Consider the following 22,680-nt stretch of genomic DNA (forward strand, 5'->3'; position numbering starts at 1 on the left):
ATCCCCCCAGTGTCTATACTGTCTATCCCCCCAGTGTCTATACTGTCTACCCCCCCAGTGTCTATACTGTCTATCCCCCCAGTGTCTACACTGTCTATCCCCCCAGTGTCTACACTGTCTATCCCCCCAGTGTCCATACTGTCTATTCCCCCCAGTGTCTATACTGTCTATCCCCCCCCAGTGTCTATACTGTCTATCCCCCTAGTATCCATACTGTCTATTCCCCCCAGTGTCCATACTGTCTATCCCCCCAGTGTCCATACTGTCTATCCCCCCCCAGTGTCTATACTGTCTATCCCCCCAGTGTCCATACTGTCTATTCCCCCCAGTGTCTATACTGTCTATCCCCCCAGTGTCTACACTGTCTATCCCCCCAGTGTCTACACTGTCTATCCCCCCAGTGTCCATACTGTCTATCCCCCCAGTGTCTATACTGTCTATTCCCCCCAGTGTCTATACTGTCTATCCCCCCAGTGTCTATACTGTCTATCCCCCCAGTGTCTATACTGTCTATCCCCCCAGTGTCTACACTGTCTATCCCCCCAGTGTCTACACTGTCTATCCCCCCAATGTCCATACTGTCTATCCCCCCCAGTGTCCATACTGTCTATTCCCCCCAGTGTCTATACTGTCTATCCCCCCAGTGTCCATACTGTCTATCCCCCCAGTGTCCATACTGTCTATCCCTCCAGTGTCCATACTGTCTATCCCCCCAGTGTCTATACCGTCTATCCCCCCAGTGTCTATACTGTCTATCCCCCCCCCAGTGTCCATACTGTCTATCCTTCCAGTGTCTACAATGTCTATCCCCCCAGTGTCCATACTGTCTATCCCCCCAGTGTCCATACTGTCTATCCCCCCAGTGTCTATACTGTCTATCCCCCCAGTGTCTATACTGTCTATCCCCCCAGTGTCTATACTGTCTATCCCCCCCAGTGTCTATACTGTCTATCCCCCCAGTGTCCATACTGTCTATCCCCCCAGTGTCCATACTGTCTATCCCTCCAGTGTCCATACTGTCTATCCCCCCAGTGTCTATACCGTCTATCCCCCCAGTGTCTATACCGTCTATCCCCCCAGTGTCTATACTGTCTATCCCCCCCCAGTGTCTATACCGTCTATCCCCCCAGTGTCTATACTGTCTATCCCCCCCCAGTGTCCATACTGTCTATCCTTCCAGTGTCTACAATGTCTATCCCCCCAGTGTCCATACTGTCTATCCCCCCAGTGTCCATACTGTCTATCCCTCCAGTGTCCATACTGTCTATCCCCCCAGTGTCTATACCGTCTATCCCCCCAGTGTCTACACTGTCTATCCCCCCCAGTGTCCATACTGTCTATTCCCCCCAGTGTCCATACTGTCTATTCCCCCCAGTGTCTATACTGTCTATCCACCCAGTGTCTACACTGTCTATCCCCCCAGTGTCTACACTGTCTATCCCCCCAGTGTCTACACTGTCTATCCCCCCAGTGTCTATACTGTCTATCCCCCCAGTGTCTATACTGTCTATCCCCCCAGTGTCTATACTGTCTATCCCCCCAGTGTCTATACTGTCTATCCCCCCAGTGTCTATACTGTCTATCCCCCCAGTGTCTACACTGTCTATCCCCCCAGTGTCTATACTGTCTATCCCCCCAGTGTCTATACTGTCTATCCCCCCAGTGTCTATACTGTCTATCCCCCCAGTGTCCAAACTGTCTATCCCCCCAGTGTCCATACTGTCTATCCCCCCAGTGTCCATACTGTCTATTCCCCCCAGTGTCCATACTGTCTATTCCCCCCAGTGTCTATACTGTCTATCCCCCCAGTGTCTATACTGTCTATCCTTCCAGTGTCTACACTGTCTATCCCCCCAGTGTCCATACTGTCTATCCCCCCAGTGTCCATACTGTCTATCCCCCCAGTGTCTACACTGTCTATCCTTCCAGTGTCTACACTGTCTATCCCCCCAGTGTCCATACTGTCTATCCCCCCAGTGTCCATACTGTCTATCCCCCCAGTGTCTACACTGTCTATCCTTCCAGTGTCTACACTGTCTATCCCCCCAGTGTCCATACTGTCTATCCCCCAGTGTCCATACTGTCTATCCCCCCAGTGTCTATACTGTCTATCCCCCCAGTGTCTATACTGTCTATCCCCCCAGTGTCTACACTGTCTATCCCCCCAGTGTCTACACTGTCTATCCCCCCAGTGTCCATACTGTCTATTCCCCCCAGTGTCTATACTGTCTATCCCCCCAGTGTCTATACTGTCTATCCCCCCAGTGTCTATACTGTCTATCCCCCAGTGTCTATACTGTCTATCCCCCAGTGTCTATACTGTCTATCCCCCCAGTGTCTACACTGTCTATCCTTCCAGTGTCTACAATGTCTATCCTTCCAGTGTCTACAATGTCTATCCCCCCAGTGTCCATACTGTCTATCCCCCCAGTGCCCATACTGTCTATCCCCCCAGTGTCTACACTGTCTATCCTTCCAGTGTCTACAATGTCTATCCTTCCAGTGTCTACAATGTCTATCCCCCTAGTGTCCATACTGTCTATCCCCCCAGTGTCCATACTGTCTATCCCCCCAGTGTCTATACTGTCTATCCCCCCAGTGTCTATACTGTCTATCCCCCCAGTGTCTACACTGTCTATCCCCCCAGTGTCTACACTGTCTATCCCCCCAGTGTCTACACTGTCTATCCCCCCAGTGTCCATACTGTCTATTCCCCCCAGTGTCTATACTGTCTATCCCCCCCAGTGTCTATACTGTCTATCCCCCCAGTGTCTATACTGTCTATCCCCCCAGTGTCTATACTGTCTATCCCCCCAGTGTCTACACTGTCTATCCCCCCAGTGTCCATACTGTCTATCCCCCCAGTGTCCATACTGTCTATCCCCCAGTGTCCATACTGTCTATCCCCCCAGTGTCTATACTGTCTATCCCCCCAGTGTCTACACTGTCTATCCCCCCAGTGTCCATACTGTCTATTCCCCCCAGTGTCTATACTGTCTATCCCCCCCCAGTGTCTATACTGTCTATCCCCCCAGTGTCTATACTGTCTATCCCCCAGTGTCTATACTGTCTATCCCCCCAGTGTCTACACTGTCTATCCTTCCAGTGTCTACAATGTCTATCCTTCCAGTGTCTACAATGTCTATCCCCCCAGTGTCCATACTGTCTATCCCCCTAGTGTCCATACTGTCTATCCCCCCAGTGTCCATACTGTCTATCCCCCCAGTGTCTATACTGTCTATCCCCCCAGTGTCTATACTATCTATCCCCCCAGTGTCTATACTATCTATCCCCCCAGTGTCTACACTGTCTATCCCCCCAGTGTCTACACTGTCTATCCCCCCAGTGTCTACACTGTCTATCCCCCCAGTGTCTACACTGTCTATCCCCCCAGTGTCTACACTGTCTATCCCCCCAGTGTCCATACTGTCTATTCCCCCCAGTGTCCATACTGTCTATCCCCCCCAGTGTCTATACTGTCTATCCCCCTAGTGTGCATACTGTCTATTCCCCCCAGTGTCCATACTGTCTATTCCCCCCAGTGTCCATACTGTCTATTCCCCCCAGTGTCCATACTGTCTATCCCCCCAGTGTCCATACTGTCTATCCCCCCAGTGTCTATACTGTCTATCCCCCCAGTGTCTATACTGTCTATCCCCCCAGTGTCTATACTGTCTATCCCCCCAGTGTCTATACTGTCTATCCCCCCAGTGTCTACACTGTCTATCCTTCCAGTGTCTACACTGTCTATCCCCCCCAGTATCTATACTGTCTATCCCCCCAGTGTCTATACTGTCTATCCTTCCAGTGTATTCCAAAATACACACCAAATTCTGTCTTATTTGCATAATTTTTGGCACACCGCATCTCCCCGACATGTCACAAGCGATCAGGATATAACAGCGGGTAGTCACCTTCAGCCTGGTGCGTGGTCACCGGTGTCTGGGTCTCCTTACAATACGACACAACTTCCCGAGGCAAGAAATCCACCTGAGTGACCTTAGACACCCCGAGCTTTATCATCCTCCGCCTAGAAGAAGAAGAAGACAATAAGTGATAGTCTGCAGGCGCTATCACTAATGTGGTGATATATGGGATGGAACAAGTCAGTGCAGGTGAGAAATCTACCACGGCTTATTAAAGGGATCATTTTAAATCAGAACAATATTTTATGGATGAAGTAGAGCTGAATGTATCAAGTCTGTAGGAAAATCTATTGTGTGTACATGAGGAATATGACCATTTATAACCATTCCATGACTTGTATTCTGTATTGTTTTCCACAATGCTGTGATGTCTCCTATACACTACACACAAAGAAGAAGACAACCTGTACCATGACTCTCACAGCATATGTAAATAAAGCACTTGGGGTGAGATAGAAACGTACTATTTTCTCCTGCAGCCTCTGTCTAATGGCCTATCTCTCCTCTCTATCACTCTGAAGCATCATCACAGTCATAAAGGATATTATAGAGAGGTAACGACCTGTCCTGAAATTAATAAAGCACTTGGGGTGAGATAGAAACCTACTATTATTTCAACCAATCTCTGTCTGCGTCTTTATCTATCCCCCCCCCCCCTGCAGCCATGGAAGACCCAGGAGAAGAGATGAGGTGGATCGTGGTAGGACATAAAAGACTAGTCTTTCTTTGTGATGAGCTCCAACCTGGAGAAGAACTGTCTCAGTGCGGTACCAGATCAGACAAGATTTGTCCATTGACAGAGGAACCACCGGTATGCCATGCTGGGAGACCAGAGCGGCATCCACAAAATTCTCCACAGAACAAGAGTCCAAGAAAGCTGAGACTTGCACGGTAGTGTGGGCACTGACACCGAGGAGTACAGGAACTGTCAGACGTGGAGACACAGTATTCATACCTAGGGACGTTTCTCCCAGAAGCCCAAGGTGTTGGGATCTCGTTGGAGGTGGGGGAATGGACAGGACAAGCCCCAATGGAGTGTTCAGAACTAGCATAGTACAAGCAAAGGTTTTTTTTCGGTAACAACTGGGGCGTTCCTCGACGGTGAGACGGACTCTGTCGATTTGCATAGGCTCCACTTCAGAATGTGTGGCCAGAGGCTGGAGCGGCTTTTGGAAAACCTGTGCCAAGCGAAGTATTGAGGAAGCAGAGCCAGTGGTTGCTCATGATGCAATTCTTCAGCACACTCCATGAACCGCACGTCTAATAGCCAGGGTGATGAGACCACTCAGAGTAGCCGGCAGATCACGGGCAGCCAGTGCATCTTTGACCTGGGGAGACAGTCCTTTTTTGAAAGTTGCCGGCAAGGCCGCATCGTTCCAGAAGAGCTCGGAAGCCAGGGTGTGGAACTTGACAGCATATTCACCCAATGATGAGTCTCTTGGCGCAGGAGGCTCGTGCGGGTTCCTCAAACATGGAGAGGAATTCAGCCAGGAAGGCAGTATGGGTGGCTGTGACTATCGTTTCTGTCCGATAGAGGAGTAGCCCAGGCCAGGGCCTTCCCGTAAAGGAGTCTGAGGATGAATGCCACCTTGGAGCATTCAGTGACAAATTGAGAAGGCATCAATTCAATGTGCAGCGAGCATTGGATAATAAAGCCCCTGCACAATTTGGGGTCGCCGTCATACTTGTCTGGCATAGAAAGTCCCAGCCTTTGTTCAGCTGCCGGAGGACTTGCCGGCGAGACTGGAGAAGTCACAGGAGTAGTCACAGGAGTCTGTTGCTGGGAGTCAAGCAGCTGTTGAAGCGCGGCAGCAACTTTGCCCAGAAGTTCTCCTTGAGCAGCAATCTGTTGGGACTTCCGAGCGACAACGCTGCGAAGATCCGCCCATTCCAAAGGTGACTACTTGGTGGGGTCCATGGTCCGATCTTACTGTCAGTGTTCTGGATCTGTGGACTCTCTGGAACACCTGGGACCGGAGTCTAAGTGGCACCTGATCTTCACCAGAGCCTGCCGCAAAGCGGGATGGTCTTGCTGTGGCGGGGTACCAAGGTACCAAGGTAGTAGTGCAGAACACAGTCCGAGCCAGGGATAACAGCGGGAGTACAGCGTAGGAAGGGACACTGGAACTCACGGCAGGAACATGGGACCAGGCACACGGAACAGGAACGCAGGAGCGGGAACACAGGAGCAAGATCACGGGAACACAGCAACGAAGGAACGGAACACGGGAACACACAGGAACACAGGAGGGTTTTCACTTCACAAGGAATGGCTGAAGATCTGTTGGGGAATGATGGTCGCCGCCAGATTATATAGCAGGGCCGGAAGTGAGCAGCAACAATCACCAGGACGCTGGCCCTTTAAATCCTGGAGAGCCTAGTCCGGACCGGAACCGGATTGTGGAGAGGTAAGTGCGGGCCTGGGAACGGGGCAGCCCCACAGAGTGTGCCTGCGATCCGAGACATGGATCACAGAGGCACCCGCGACACTGTCTGTGCCTATATCTCTCATTCCTATCATTCAGGAGCATCAGCAGCATCATATAGGAAATTACAAAGAAATACTGACCTATACTGATGGGAATAAAGCACTGAGGGTGAGATAGAAACTTTATGTTACTGCCAACAGTATATGTATTTATGTTTTGTGTAGTCCACTGTAACGAATATTCTACTGGAACTATGAATCATGTTTATTGACAAGTTTTGCTCTTCAACACTTGAACAGAAACATTTCAGAGACATTTAATAGTCAGATTTAACATTTAACCAATATGCACTTCCATCTATTCAGAATAAAATAACTGAGTACAACAAACTGCGAACCAATGGAAAAGGACAGATAACAAAACATCATTACACATTGTGCCAAGTAATTCCAAAGTGTGTGCCAAAAAATTCCACCCCCATATATAGCACATAAGCATTTATTCCCCCTGTAATCTCACCTGAGTGCAAAACCTCATTAAGTGGATCCCAAATATCAACTACATTCATATATAATAACGGGTCAACCCTAAATTTAGCTCCAGTTAGTTTCTTGCTCAGCTGGAGAGGGTTTGACCAGCCCTCCGATGCCAATTTTAAACTTCCCTCCCCTAAAAGACTGGTTTGAAGGGGTTGTCCTACGCTGAGATTTGGTGATGGGTGGACGTGGCCAGCCACCATGGCCGACCAGAAACCGAACTCAGCGGAGCTTCCGTGCCCCTGTAAACAAACAGGGGCATGGACCAGCGAGATAGAGCAGGTGAGTACAGCTTTCTTTTTTTCATACTTACCTGCCAAGCCCGCCCAGTTTTTTTTTAAAGGAGTCGGACAACCCCTTTAACATGCAATGCTTACTATTGCTAACCTTTGCTGCCATCTACTGCTCATATGTAGTGTTTACACCTGCAGTATATCATAACACCAAAATATTTGAACAAAGCACACAAACGGTATGTGGCTATCAAAAATTATCAACTTTATTTAAATATAACATGTAGAGTAATGGATAAAATACAATGATTTGACAGTACAGATTAAATATAGACAATACAATGTGTGAGCCACACAGAGGAAGACTACATTAAAAACGTGTGGGTACCCAGGTAACGCCACTGAAGGCTAAGGGTAGGTTGCAACAGTCACAAGTACAAACAGTAGCTATGCAGCAGGGTGCTGTTTAAACCAAGTGAGGGGTACAAAGACCAGGAGACAGATACCATACCAAAGGATTGGGACCACACACGTGAGACCCCGACACGTGCAACCTACCCTTAGCCTTCAGTGGCGTTACCTGGGTACCCACACGTTTTTAATGTAGTCTTCCTCTGTGTGGCTCACACATTGTATTGTCTATATTTAATCTGTACTGTCAAATCATTGTATTTTATCCATTACTCTACATGTTATATTTAAATAAAGTTGATAATTTTTGATAGCCACATACCGTTTGTGTGCTTTGTTCAAATATTTTGGTGTTATGCACTTGACAGACAGCGAAGTGGCCCACGCTGATCTGTCTTATCTTTTGGTAACCTGCAGTATATCATGCCTACTGCTGTAGGGTTAAAAAGTGATATTTATGTTATGTTAAAACATTTACTATCTATCCTGCAGAATCCACAGCTGTGATTGGTTGGCTGATTGGTGATTGGTTGGCTGATTGGTGATTGGTTGGCAGCTCAGCATGCTTTGGAAAGACCTCTGCAAGAATCTATAAATAGAGGCTCATTCCAAGCCTCTGGGTCAGCCTTTACTTAGTCTGCTTGGTCTTTTGTCAGTGAGACACCTCTTTGCAAATCGATTGGTGCCCAAGCAGCAGAGCCAACCTGGCTCCTATTTCCAGCTTCATCAAGGCTGAGGTACTGCTAAATTCCTACTCTGCAACGCAATCATAGCCACAGCCAACCAAACCCCTTCCTTCTGTGTTCCTGCAGGTCTGTTACCAGCCTGTTACCTTTTGCTGTGTGGACTGTCTGCCATTAAAGAAACTGTGAGTTTTGTAAATATTCCCATTGTCCAGTGTAATCCCTGGCTGCCGCTTACACCATGGACCTCCCCTTCACCATCTCCCTGGGGATCCATTACCACACTTTCAGAAGTCCCCGAGGGGGATCCCTTATCTGTACTACTCCCTCTATCTCTTGCATCTCCCTGCTGGTCCTGATGGCTGTGGACGAGGCCTGTTCTCCCAGACTAAGCCACCATGACATGTCCTGGAACTAGGCCCCAACTACAGCCAGCCACTCCGCTCCCTGTGGATCCAGCTGCCCACCCCCCACACTGCAGGGACACCCAATTGGATAACGTTGCAATATAAAGGTGCTTTTTTGTGAAATTGGAAAGGGTAGAAAAGTGTGACTATATTTGGATATGTCAGATAAAAGTGCTGCTGGATCTGCAAGTAAGATGTGATAGAGCAGGAGGAGCAGAGCAGATTGATATATAGATTAATGGAGAAATAATGAGCGTAAAGAGCAACATATGAACTATGTACAATCTGCCCAGCTCTTCCTGCTCTATAACATGCTGCCTGCAGATAGGACACTATGTACAATCTGCCCAGCTCCTCCTGCTCTATAACTTGCTGCCTGCAGATAGGACACTATGTACGATCTGCACAGCTCCTCCTGCTCTATAACTTGCTGCCTGCAGATAGGACACTATGTACAATCTGCTCAGCTCCTCCTGCTCTATAACTTGCTGTCTGCAGATAGGACACTATGTACAATCTGCTCAGCTCCTCCTGCTCTATAACATGCTGCCTGCAGATAGGACACTATGTACAATCTGCCCAGCTCTTCCTGCTCTATAACATGCTGCCTGCAGATAGGACACTATGTACAATCTGCACAGCTCTTCCTGCTCTATAACATGCTGCCTGCAGATAGGACACTATGTACAATCTGCACAGCTCTTCCTGCTCTATAACATGCTGCCTGCAGATAGGACACTATGTACAATCTGCCCAGCTCCTCCTGCTCTATAACTTGCTGCCTGCAGATAGGACACTATGTACAATCTGCTCAGCTCCTCCTGCTCTATAACATGCTGCCTGCAGATAGGACACTATGTACAATCTGCTCAGCTCCTCCTGCTCTATAACTTGCTGCCTGCAGATAGGACACTATGTACAATCTGCTCAGCTCCTCCTGCTCTATAACTTGCTGTCTGCAGATAGGACATTATGTACAATCTGCTCAGCTCCTCCTGCTCTATAACATGCTGCCTGCAGATAGGACACTATGTATAATCTGCTCAGCTCCTCCTGCTCTATAACATGCTTCCTGCAGATAGGACACTATGTACAATCTGCTCAGCTCCTCCTGCTCTATAACTTGCTGCCTGCAGATAGGATACTATGTACAATCTGCTCAGCTCCTCCTGCTCTATAACATGCTGCCTGCAGATAGGACACTATGTACAATCTGCTCAGCTCCTCCTGCTCTATAACTTGCTGCCTGCAGATAGGACACTATGTACAATCTGCTCAGCTCCTCCTGCTCTATAACATGCTGCCTGCAGATAGGACACTATGTACAATCTGCTCAGCTCCTCTCCTCAAGATGAACTTTGAACCCCACGGTGGAAAGTTTTTAGAAAGATAAATGAAGCTAAAATCCATTTCCTATAAAGCAGCTGGATTGTGAGCAGCACCCTGTAAACACTGGATGCACAGAGTATCACAGCTACAAGACTCTCAGCTACAATCTCTTTAAGATATTTAAAAAATTATAATATTCTAAATGCTGGAAGACACCACTAGGTGGAGCTCACCGGTTACTGGTGTATACAGTCATTGTACACCCTGCCTCTAGCACTTAGGGGATATTTTGGATATTTTAGAGCAAGTGACTCAATCCTATTCCTTAGACATTCATAAATGGGATTATAATTTACACCACACCCATATGTCATATTCATACAATACTTTCTCTCATGTCTGAGATAAAAGCGGAAACATACCCGAGTTCAGACTCTGAGTGGAGCTGCAACACGGAAGGGTCAGTGTCCCACTGCAGGGTCCTGTACATGTCCAAGGGGGAGATGAATGAGAAAATAAAACACAAAAACTATAATACCACAAATAACAAGAGCAAGTCAGTCATAAAGCGCATGCAAATATGTGACGGGCAAGAAGGCGGAGACAGTGATAACATGCAACACAGAGCAAAGTGACATAAGAGGTAAATTCATGCACATAGAGGGCAGTATTATAGTAGTTATATTCTGGTACATAGGGGCAGTATTATAGTAGTTATATTCTTGTACATAGGGGGCAGTATTATAGTAGTTATATTCCTGTACATAGGGGGCAGTATTATAGTAGTTATATTCTTGTACATAGGGGGCAGTATTATAGTAGTTATATTCTTGTACATAGGGGGCAGTATTATAGTAGTTATATTCTTGTACATAGGGAGCAGTATTATAGTAGTTATATTCTTGTACATAGGGGGCAGTATTATAGTAGTTATATTCTTGTACATAGGGGGTCAGTATTATAGTAGTTATATTCCTGTACATAGGGGGCAGTATTATAGTAGTTATATTCTTGTACATAGGGGGCAGTATTATAGAAGTTATATTCTTGTACATAGGGGGCAGTATTATAGTAGTTATATTCTTGTACATAGGAGCAGTATTATAGTAGTTATATTCTTGTACATAGGGGCAGTATTATAGTAGTTATATTATTGTACATAGGAGGCAGTATTATAGTAGTTATTTTCTTGTACATAGGGGGCAGTATTATAGTAGTTATATTCTTGTACATAGGGGGCAGTATTATAGTAGTTATATTCTTGTACATAGGGAGCAGTATTATAGTAGTTATATTCTTGTACATAGGGGGCAGTATTATAGTAGTTATATTCCTGTACATAGGGGCAGTATTATAGTAGTTATATTCTGGTACATAGGGGGCAGTATTATAGTAGTTATATTCTTGTACATAGTGGGCAGTATTATAGTAGTTATATTCCTGTACATAGGAGGCAGTATTATAGTAGTTATATTCCTGTACATAGGGGGCAGTATTATAGTAGTTATATTCTTGTACATAGGGGCAGTATTATAGTAGTTATATTCTTGTACATAGGGGGCAGTATTATAGTAGTTATATTCCTGTACATAGGGGGCAGTATTATAGTAATTATATTCTTGTACATAGGGGGCAGTATTATAGTAGTTATATTCTTGTACATAGTGGGCAGTATTATAGTAGTTATATTCCTGTACATAGGAGGCAGTATTATAGTAGTTATATTCTTGTACATAGGAGCAGTATTATAGTAGTTATATTCTTGTACATAGGGGCAGTATTATAGTAGTTATATTCTTGTACATAGGGGCAGTATTATAGTAGTTATATTCTTGTATATAGGGGGCAGTATTATAGTAGTTATATTCCTGTACATAGGGGGCAGTATTATAGTAGTTATATTCTTGTACATAGGGGGCAGTATTATAGTAGTTATATTCTTGTACATAGGGGGCAGTATTATAGTAGTTATATTCTTGTACATAGGGGGCAGTATTATAGTAGTTATATTCTTGTACATAGGGGGCAGTATTATAGTAGTTATATTCCTGTACATAGGGGGCAGTATTATAGTAGTTATATTCCTGTACATAGGGGGCAGTATTATAGTAGTTATATTCTTGTACATAGGGGGCAGTATTATAGTAGTTATATTGTTGTATATAGGGGTAGTATTATAGTAGTTATATTCTTGTACATGGGGACAGTATTATAGTAGTTATATTCCTGTACATAGGGGGCAGTATTATAGTAGTTATATTCTTGTACATAGGGGACAGTATTATAGTAGTTATATTCTTGTACATAGGGGGCAGTATTATAGTAGTTATATTCCTGTACATAGGGGGCAGTATTATAGTAGTTATATTCCTGTACATAGGGGACAGTATTATAGCAGATATATTCTTGTACATAGGAGGCAGTATTATAGTAGTTATGTTCCTGTACATAGGGGGCAGTATTATAGTAGTTATATTCCTGTACATAGGGGGCAGTATTATAGTAGTTATGTTCCTGTACATAGGGGGCAGTATTATAGTAGTTATATTCCTGTACATAGGGGGCAGTATTATAGTAGTTATATTCTTGTACATAGGGACAGTATTATAGTAGTTATATTCTTGTACATAGGGGCAGTATAATAGTAGTTATATTGTTGTATATAGGGGCAGTATTATAGTAGTTATATTGTTGTATATAGGGGCAGTATTATAGTAGTTATATTGTTGTATATAGGGGTAGTATTATAGTAGTTATATTCTTGTACATAGGGAGCAATATGATGGTAGTTATATTCTTGTACATGGGGACAGTATTATAGTAGTTATATTCCTGTACATAGGGGGCAGTATTATAGTAGTTATATTCTTGTACATAGGGGACAGTATTATAGTAGTTATATTCTTGTACATAGGGGGCAGTATTATAGTAGTTATATTCCTGTACATAGGGGGCAGTATTATAGTAGTTATATTCCTGTACATAGGGGGCAGTATTATAGCAGATATATTCTTGTACATAGGGGGCAGTATTATAGTAGTTATGTTCCTGTACATAGGGGGCAGTATTATAGTAGTTATATTCTTGTACATAGGGGGCAGTATTATAGTAGTTATATTCTTGTACATAGGGAGCAGTATTGTAGTAGTTATATTCCTGTACATAGGGGGCAGTATTATAGTAGTTATATTCTTGTACATAGGGGACAGTATTATAGTAGTTATATTCTTGTACATAGGGGGCAGTATTATAGTAGTTATATTCTTGTACATAGGGGCAGTATAATAGTAGTTATATTGTTGTATATAGGGGCAGTATTATAGTAGTTATATTGTTGTATATAGGGGCAGTATTATAGTAGTTATATTGTTGTATATAGGGGTAGTATTATAGTAGTTATATTCTTGTACATAGGGAGCAATATGATGGTAGTTATATTCTTGTACATGGGGACAGTATTATAGTAGTTATATTCCTGTACATAGGGGGCAGTATTATAGTAGTTATATTCTTGTACATAGGGGACAGTATTATAGTAGTTATATTCTTGTACATAGGGGGCAGTATTATAGTAGTTATATTCCTGTACATAGGGGGCAGTATTATAGTAGTTATATTCCTGTACATAGGGGGCAGTATTATAGCAGATATATTCTTGTACATAGGGGGCAGTATTATAGTAGTTATGTTCCTGTACATAGGGGGCAGTATTATAGTAGTTATATTCTTGTACATAGGGGGCAGTATTATAGTAGTTATATTCTTGTACATAGGGAGCACTATTGTAGTAGTTATATTCCTGTACATAGGGGGCAGTATTATAGTAGTTATATTCTTGTACATAGGGGACAGTATTATAGTAGTTATATTCTTGTACATAGGGGGCAGTATTATAGTAGTTATATTCTTGTACATAGGAGGCAGTATTATAGTAGTTATATTCATATAGATAGGGGCAGTATTATAGTAGTTATATTCTTGTACATAGGGGGCAGTATTATAGTAGTTATATTCCTGTACATAGGGGGCAGTATTATAGTAGTTATATTCTTATACATAGGGGCAGTATTATAGTAGTTATATTCTTGTACATAGGGGCAGTATTATAGTAGTTATATTCTTGTACATAGGGGGCAGTATTATAGTAGTTATATTCCTGTACATAGGGGGCAGTATTATAGTAGTTATATTCTTGTACATAGGGGACAGTATTATAGTAGTTATATTCTTGTACATAGGGGGCAGTATTATAGTAGTTATATTCTTGTACATAGGAGGCAGTATCATAGTAGTTATATTCATATAGATAGGGGCAGTATTATAGTAGTTATATTCTTGTACATAGGGGGCAGTATTATAGTAGTTATATTCCTGTACATAGGGGGCAGTATTATAGTAGTTATATTCTTATACATAGGGGCAGTATTATAGTAGTTATATTTTTGTACATAGGGGCAGTATTATAGTAGTTATATTCTTGTACATAGGGGGCAGTCTTATAGTAGTTATATTCCTGTACAGAGGGGGCAGTATTATAGTAGTTATATTCTTGTACATAGGAGGCAGTATTATAGTAGTTATATTCTTGTACATAGGAGGCAGTATTATAGTAGTTATATTCCTGTACATAGGGGGCAGTATTATAGTAGTTATATTCTTGTACATAGGGGGCAGTATTATAGTAGTTATATTCTTGTACATAGGGGGCAGTATTATAGTAGTTATGTTCCTGTACATAGGGGGCAGTATTATAGTAGTTATATTCTTGTACATAGGGGGCAGTATTATAGTAGTTATATTCTTGTACATAGGGAGCAGTATGATGGTAGTTATATTCTTGTACATAGGGGACAGTATTATAGTAGTTATATTCTTGTACATAGGGGGCAGTATTATAGTAGTTATATTCTTGTACATAGGAGGCAGTATTATAGTAGTTATATTCTTGTACATAGAGGGCAGTATTACAGTAGTTATATTCCTGTACATAGGAGGCAGTATTATAGTAGTTATATTCTTGTACATAGGGGGCAGTATTATAGTAGTTATATTCTTGTACATAGGGGGCAGTAGTATAGTAGTTATATTCTTGTACATAGGGGACAGTATTATAGTAGTTATATTCTTGTACATAGGGGGCAGTATTATAGTAGTTATATTCTTGTACATAGGGGGCAGTATTATAGTAGTTATATTCTTGTACCTAGGGGCAGTATTATATTAGTTATATTCTTGTACATAGGGGGCAGTATTATAGTAGTTATATTCTTGTACATAGGGGGCAGTATTATAGTAGTTATATTCCTGTACATAGGGGCAGTATTATAGTAGTTATATTCCTGTACAAAGGGGGCAGTATTATAGTAGTTATATTCCTGTACATAGGGGGCAGTATTATAGTAGTTATATTCCTGTACATAGGGGGCAGTATTATAGTAGTTATATTCTTGTACATAGGGGGCAGTATTATAGTAGTTATATTCTTGTACATAGGGGGCAGTATTATAGTAGTTATATTCTTGTACATAGGGGGCAGTATTATAGTAGTTATATTCTTGTACATAGGGGCAGTATTATAGTAGTTATATTCTTGTACATAGGGGGCAGTATTATAGTAGTTATATTCTTGTACATAGGGGGCAGTATTATAGTAGTTATATTCCTGTACATAGGGGGCAGTATTATAGTAGTTATATTCTTGTACATAGGAGGCAGTATTATAGTAGTTATATTCTTGTACATAGGAGGCAGTATTATAGTAGTTATATTCCTGTACATAGGGGGCAGTATTATAGTAGTTATATTCTTGTACATAGGGGGCAGTATTATAGTAGTTATATTCTTGTACATAGGGGGCAGTATTATAGTAGTTATGTTCCTGTACATAGGGGGCAGTATTATAGTAGTTATATTCTTGTACATAGGGGGCAGTATTATAGTAGTTATATTCTTGTACATAGGGGTCAGTATTATAGTAGTTATATTCTTGTACATAGGGGCAGTATTATAGTAGTTATATTCCTGTACATAGGGGGCAGTATTATAGTAGTTATATTCTTGTACATAGGGGGCAGTATTATAGTAGTTATATTCCTGTACATAGGGGGCAGTATTATAGTAGTTATATTCTTGTACATAGGGGCAGTATTATAGTAGTTATATTCTTGTACATAGGGGGCAGTATTATAATAGTTATATTCTTGTACATAGGGGGCAGTATTATAGTAGTTATATTCTTGTACATAGGGGGCAGTATTATAGTAGTTATATTCTTGTACATAGTGGGCAGTATTATAGTAGTTATATTCCTGTACATAGGAGGCAGTATTATAGTAGTTATATTCTTGTACATAGGAGCAGTATTATAGTAGTTATATTCTTGTACATAGGGGCAGTATTATAGTAGTTATATTCTTGTACATAGGGGCAGTATTATAGTAGTTATATTCTTGTATATAGGGGGCAGTATTATAGTAGTTATATTCCTGTACATAGGGGGCAGTATTATAGTAGTTATATTCTTGTACATAGGGGGCAGTATTATAGTAGTTATATTCTTGTACATAGGGGGCAGTATTATAGTAGTTATATTCTTGTACATAGGGGGCAGTATTATAGTAGTTATATTCTTGTACATAGGGGGCAGTATTATAGTAGTTATATTCCTGTACATAGGGGGCAGTATTATAGTAGTTATACTCCTGTGCATAGGGGGCAGTATTATAGTAGTTATATTCTTGTACATAGGGGGCAGTATTATAGTAGTTATATTGTTGTATATAGGGGTAGTATTATAGTAGTTATATTCTTGTACATGGGGACAGTATTATAGTAGTTATATTCCTGTACATAGGGGGCAGTATTATAGTAGTTATATTCTTGTACATAGGGGACAGTATTATAGTAGTTATATTCTTGTACATAGGGGGCAGTATTATAGTAGTTATATTCCTGTACATAGGGGGCAGTATTATAGTAGTTATATTCCTGTACATAGGGGGCAGTTTTATAGCAGATATATTCTTGTACATAGGAGGCAGTATTATAGTAGTTATGTTCCTGTACATAGGGGGCAGTATTATAGTAGTTATATTCCTGTACATAGGGGGCAGTATTATAGTAGTTATGTTCCTGTACATAGGGGGCAGTATTATAGTAGTTATATTCCTGTACATAGGGGGCAGTATTATAGTAGTTATATTCTTGTACATAGGGACAGTATTATAGTAGTTATATTCTTGTACATAGGGGCAGTATAATAGTAGTTATATTGTTGTATATAGGGGCAGTATTATAGTAGTTATATTGTTGTATATAGGGGCAGTATTATAGTAGTTATATTGTTGTATATAGGGGTAGTATTATAGTAGTTATATTCTTGTACATAGGGAGCAATATGATGGTAGTTATATTCTTGTACATGGGGACAGTATTATAGTAGTTATATTCCTGTACATAGGGGGCAGTATTATAGTAGTTATATTCTTGTACATAGGGGACAGTATTATAGTAGTTATATTCTTGTACATAGGGGGCAGTATTATAGTAGTTATATTCCTGTACATAGGGGGCAATTTTTATTAGTAAAAAACAAACATAAATACAGAAATACTTTTTCCATCAAAATAAATCATACATATTCATAAAAATAAAATGTATATTAAATATAACTTAAGAGTCCATTTTGGCTGAAAGGGAAACAAAGAAAAAACAGAAAAAAAACAAAAACAAATGCATCCACATTATATAATCGGACATATTTCAGTCTAGATGGATGTTCCTCCAGAGTGTTACATTCTCCCCCTTTTTCCTGACCTCTAGTGACCGGATCCACCTGAGCTCGGACATTATGAGGCTTATGGCCTTATTATGATGGAATGGCTCGCTATGGATGGACACTCTGGTTCTCATGTGCCAGTGATAGTACTTGATGACCTGGATCACTATGTACATGGTCTCCCGGTCGATGTTACTTACAGTAGGTGTCACACCATAGAGGATCTCTGGGTACCTGAGGGACTGCAGTGATGGGATTCTTAGCTTGTTGGAAATGTCCTGCCAGATGTTCCGTCCACCCCAGCACTGAGAGATAAAATGGACCATAGTCTCCTCTGTCTGACACCCGAGGGGACACATACGATCAGTCACACTTAGGAACTTTAGATTTCCCCTGACAAACAGTTTCCCCTGTAATGAGAGCCAGGCAATGTCACAGAACTTATAGGGCAGCCTCCGACCATTCATAAACCTCAAACTGTCCTTTAGGGTGGTGGTTGGACAGTCTGGAAGTGCCAGCTGCAGAGAGTAGAAGGTCCTACAGACTCTGGAGTACAGATCTTTCCTGGTCTTACTTTCAATAAAAGACTTGTCTATCCCCCATTTCCTTAAACACCTCAGACCATACTCCAGATACTGGGGGAGGAAGCCAGGAGTCCATCGGCCCCTCTTGAGACTGCCGCCTCGCATCCAGGATTCTGCAAAAGGCAATATCCAGTCCCTGACACTACTTACCCACAGGAGACCATTATTTGAGTCCAGGCTTCCAAAATTTACTTTCAGAAACATGGAGTCAAAAAAGACCCTTGGATTTAACATATCCAGTCCACCCTCTCTCCTCTGCAGGTAGGTGATCCCTCTTTTTACTGGGTTCAACCTGTTCCCCCATAAAAGCTGGAAGAACAGGCTAAAGAGCCTAGTGGAGAACGATTCTGGCAAAGGAAAGACAACAGAGACGTAGAGGAAGACAGGGACCAGGTAAGTCTTCAGCAGAGTAACCCTTTCTCTATAGGTCAGCCTCCAGTTCTTCCATCGCTGAACCTTTACATTTCCAGCTTCCAACTTTTTCTCCCAATTTAGTATGGAATTATCTTCCCTCCCAAATTTAACCCCAAGGATTTTAATATGGGTGGAGGCCTTGGCAAACTGTGGCAGATCAAAGCCAGGAGCAGTATCCAATGTCCAGAAAGCTTGACTCTTCTCAAGGTTAACCATAGACCCGGAGGCCTCTGAGTAACTTCTGATGGCTGCAGATAACATCTCCACCTCATGAGGCTCAGATATCACCACAGTCACATCATCCGCGTAGGCAACAACATCCAGGGGCAAGCAATGGGGGACCGGCACCCCCTGAAAATCACACCGCTGCAGTGATCTCAGGAACGGATCAATGGCAAACACATACAGCAGTGGACTCAGAGGACAACCTTGTCGCACCCCAGCCTCTACCCCGAAAGTGTCCCCCTGCCAACCATTGATCAGAGGAAAGCTCTTCGCCTCTCTGTACAAAGTCCTGAGCCAATCCACAAATTCTTCAGGAATACCGTACTTTGATAAAGTGGCCCATAGATAGTCGTGATCAACCCTGTCAAAGGCTTTAGCCTGGTCCAGACCTACAACATATCTCCCACACCTCAGAGCTTTACATCTCTCAAACATCTCTCTAATCGAGATGACTGCTCCAGAGATGTTCCGCCCTTTTACCGTGCCGTATTGAGAGCCTGCCAACAGTGCTGGGGACAAACAGACTAATCTAGAAAACAGAATTTTTGCCAAAATCTTCCTGTCAACATTCAAGAGGGCGATCGGCCTCCAGTTCTTGATGTCAGTAGGCTCTTTCCCTTTGGACAGCAGGATTAACGATGAGACTCTCATGGATGGAGGCATCAGGTGATTTTCTAGACAATTTCTGTAAACATCCACAAGGATTGGAGCTAAGAGGTCTCTGAACTTCTTATAAAATTCAGCTGTAATACCATCAGGACCTGGTGCCTTCTTCAGATTTAACTTATCAATGGCCTCTTTTATCTCCTCCACCGTTATTTCTGCTGTCAAAGGAGAAAAATCCAAATCTCTAGTATCAGGGCCTGGAGTTGCCTCCAAGAATTGGGTCACTTTTTCCTTATCCAAAGCTTTCTTCTGAAACAAGTCAGTATAGTAAGATCTCACCACCCCCAGGATACCCTCCCGAGACTCTTGTAAAACACCCTGGGAGTCAGTGAGACCTGCGATCAGTTTCTTCTCCACACGCTCCCGGCAATTCTCAAATGGATCCGGTGCCCCTCGGGTTCCATAGTCCCTTTCCACTACCAGGGAGGTGTACCTACTGTACTGATACTGCCTTATCTCAGATTTCAGCCGGTCAATCCTTTGTTGGTCATCCCCACCCGCCGAATAGAGTGACTCCAATTCTTTCCGCAGTCTCAGATACTGGCTGTACTTACTTCTCCCCTTCTTAATTGACAGTCTCTGCAAGAGGGACCGGATCTCCTCCTTGACGTCCTCCCACCAGTCGGCCATGTTATTATAAAAATCTACTCTGTCCAGTTGATGCTGAAAGAAAGAGGAAATGTATTCCTGGACAGAATCATCATCTAACAGACTAGAATTTAGTCTCCACAGCCCTCTACCAACATCAGGATACTTAGAGGCACCCAAACAAAAATATAAAGCTGAGTGATCGGAGTATGGGACCGTTCTTTCCCTTCTTTCTCCAATGGCTTCAGTAGGACTTACCAGAGCTAGATCTATCCTGCTGCTGCGTCCTGCACAGGTGTAAGTGAACTTGGGACTCCTACCACCCTCTACAAAAACATCGGACAGGCCAGCCTGCTGAATAATACTATTTAGGACTTTACAGTCCCTGGTAAGGGGTCTACTGTTCCTGTCCCTGGTGGTAGTGGTGGCATTAAAGTCCCCAGCCATGATGACTGGAATAGACGTGAACAGATAAGGCTTTACATCATTAAAAAGCTGAGTCCTTTCGGTCACTGTCTGTGGGCCATAGATGTTAATGAGCCGGAGTCTTCTACCTCTGATGGTGACCTCTAGCAGCAGGCACCGTCCCATCGATACCTCGGTGAGTCTGTGGACGGTGACATCATGGGTGTTAAACAAGATGGAGACTCCGGCATAAGGCTCCACAGCCAGCGACCAAAAGGACGGACCAGACTGCCAATCTCTCTCCGCCTCTCGTATGAGACCCAAGGTGTTTAATCGGGTCTCCTGTAAGAAGAACACATCGGCCTTGAGATACTTTAGATGATCATACACAACATGCCTGGTCCTTCTAGCTCTAATGCTATTCACATTACTGGTGACCACAGTAAGATGGAAGTGCGCCATCATAAAAAGAAATAGAAAGACCATCCCCATCATCATAGATCAGAGTCAGAGTTGTTTTCCTGACTACAAGTTTCCATATCCCAAACTGACTGAGACTCGGCATTAAGCGGTTTCCTTTTTGTGGGAGGATCTCCCCCCGGGTCGTCATCATATTCCTCCATCATACGTTGCAGCTCTCGATCTATCTCCTCCTCTCCATCTGACTCAGACAGTACACTGTACCTATTAGTGGTTACAGTAACATCAGCCTGACTCTGCACTTTCATTTTTGAGGGTTTTTGGACGGTGGTCCACGCACTCTCAGGTTTTCTGGTGCTTTTATCCTTCTTCCTCTTTTTAACACTATTATTTTCCCTTGTGGTTGGTATCAGTTCAGGGGAAGAGACGGGCGCTGGCTGCACTACAGGCTGCTCCACTACCTCCATGTCTCCCTCTGTGTTACCTGTCCCTGGATGGTCCGGGGCAGCACCACTAATATCTGGGGTCTCTGGTACTGTGCACACTGACCCTGACAATAGGGCCTCCTCCTCCTGCTCCTCCTCTGGTACATCTGCCCCTTCCATCAGGTCTTCATCGGGGAGGTCCCTACAGATGTTGTGCCAGGCATCAGGGCAGTCCCTATGGGGGTGACCGATCTGACCACAAAGGTTGCACCTGATGGTCTTGCAGTTGGCGCTCACATGGCCGAGGTCCCCACACAGGGTGCACTTCACTGCGGTGCAGTTACTCGCCACGTGACCGGATCTTCCACACTTAAAACATAACCTGGGCTGACCAACGTAGAAACACACACCCTTCTCTCTGCCGATAAAGAAGGAGTTGGGGAGGTGATGGGTGACGTTCTGGTTCTGATGTAATTTAACCAGGACCCTCCACCCCCCGGTCCAGATCCCATCCTCATCCCTGGTCTTGGTCATGTCTGACATGAGGGTGCAATGTCTCTTAAGCCAGGTAATGATATCCTGAGGGGGGACAGACTCGTTCCAGAACAGGATGGTGACAATTGCAGTATCTAGTTTGGAGATGGGAATAAAACTAAACTTACTCCATCCCTCAGTATCTCTGTAGCGGGGTTGTTGAGCCCAGAAACGGTCCAGATTAGACATCAGCTTGAAACTAATGTCATACCCCTGTCTGTCAGGCAGATTTATTACGGCCAGGATGTCGGCTGGCTGGAAACCCATCTGGGTGCACAACATATCCCTGACCACATACCTCCTGTCAGGCAGATCCTCCTTCGCCCCTCTATGCCTAAACCTGACAACATTCCTCCTCTTGAAGGCCTGGCCGGTGTAATGGGTGCTGGAGGAGAAAAATGGGGAACCGCGACTCCAAGCATTCCCCGATGACTGACCCCTGTCCTGCTGTGGGGGTTGTGTGGGCTGTGGACCATCTGCATTAGGGCCTTGCTGACCACCCGGACCATGGGGCTCTGCTGCCTGTGGTGTGACTAGTGGGGGGAATTCCTCAGCTGTAGATTGTCCCTCACCCTCCACAACAACATCAGTGCTATCTGTGTCACCAGCTGCCATAGACTGCACTGGAGATGACTCCTCAGCTGGGACATTATTATGCACAGAAACATCAGACATATCAGAAACACCA

At 43.6% G+C, this 22,680-nt stretch overlaps 1 protein-coding gene across 3 annotated transcripts in view; it reads right to left on the bottom strand.

Moving 5' to 3' along the window:
* DYNC1I1 (dynein cytoplasmic 1 intermediate chain 1) overlaps positions 1-22,680 on the bottom strand; it is a 221,096-nt gene that overhangs the window by 167,103 nt on the left and 31,313 nt on the right. For 2 of the 3 annotated variants that reach the window (XM_072154360.1, XM_072154361.1), the window contains 2 exons: positions 10,377-10,436; positions 3,915-4,030 (listed from right to left, as the gene is read on the bottom strand). In XM_072154360.1, coding sequence (XP_072010461.1) covers positions 3,915-4,030; positions 10,377-10,436 — 176 coding nt within the window. The remainder of the gene's footprint in view (positions 1-3,914; positions 4,031-10,376; positions 10,437-22,680) is intronic. The other variant, XM_072154362.1, reaches the window with a different exon arrangement.

Source organism: Engystomops pustulosus, chromosome 5 (assembly GCF_040894005.1).
Source record: "Engystomops pustulosus chromosome 5, aEngPut4.maternal, whole genome shotgun sequence".
NCBI classification, from domain to species: Eukaryota; Metazoa; Chordata; class Amphibia; order Anura; family Leptodactylidae; genus Engystomops; species Engystomops pustulosus.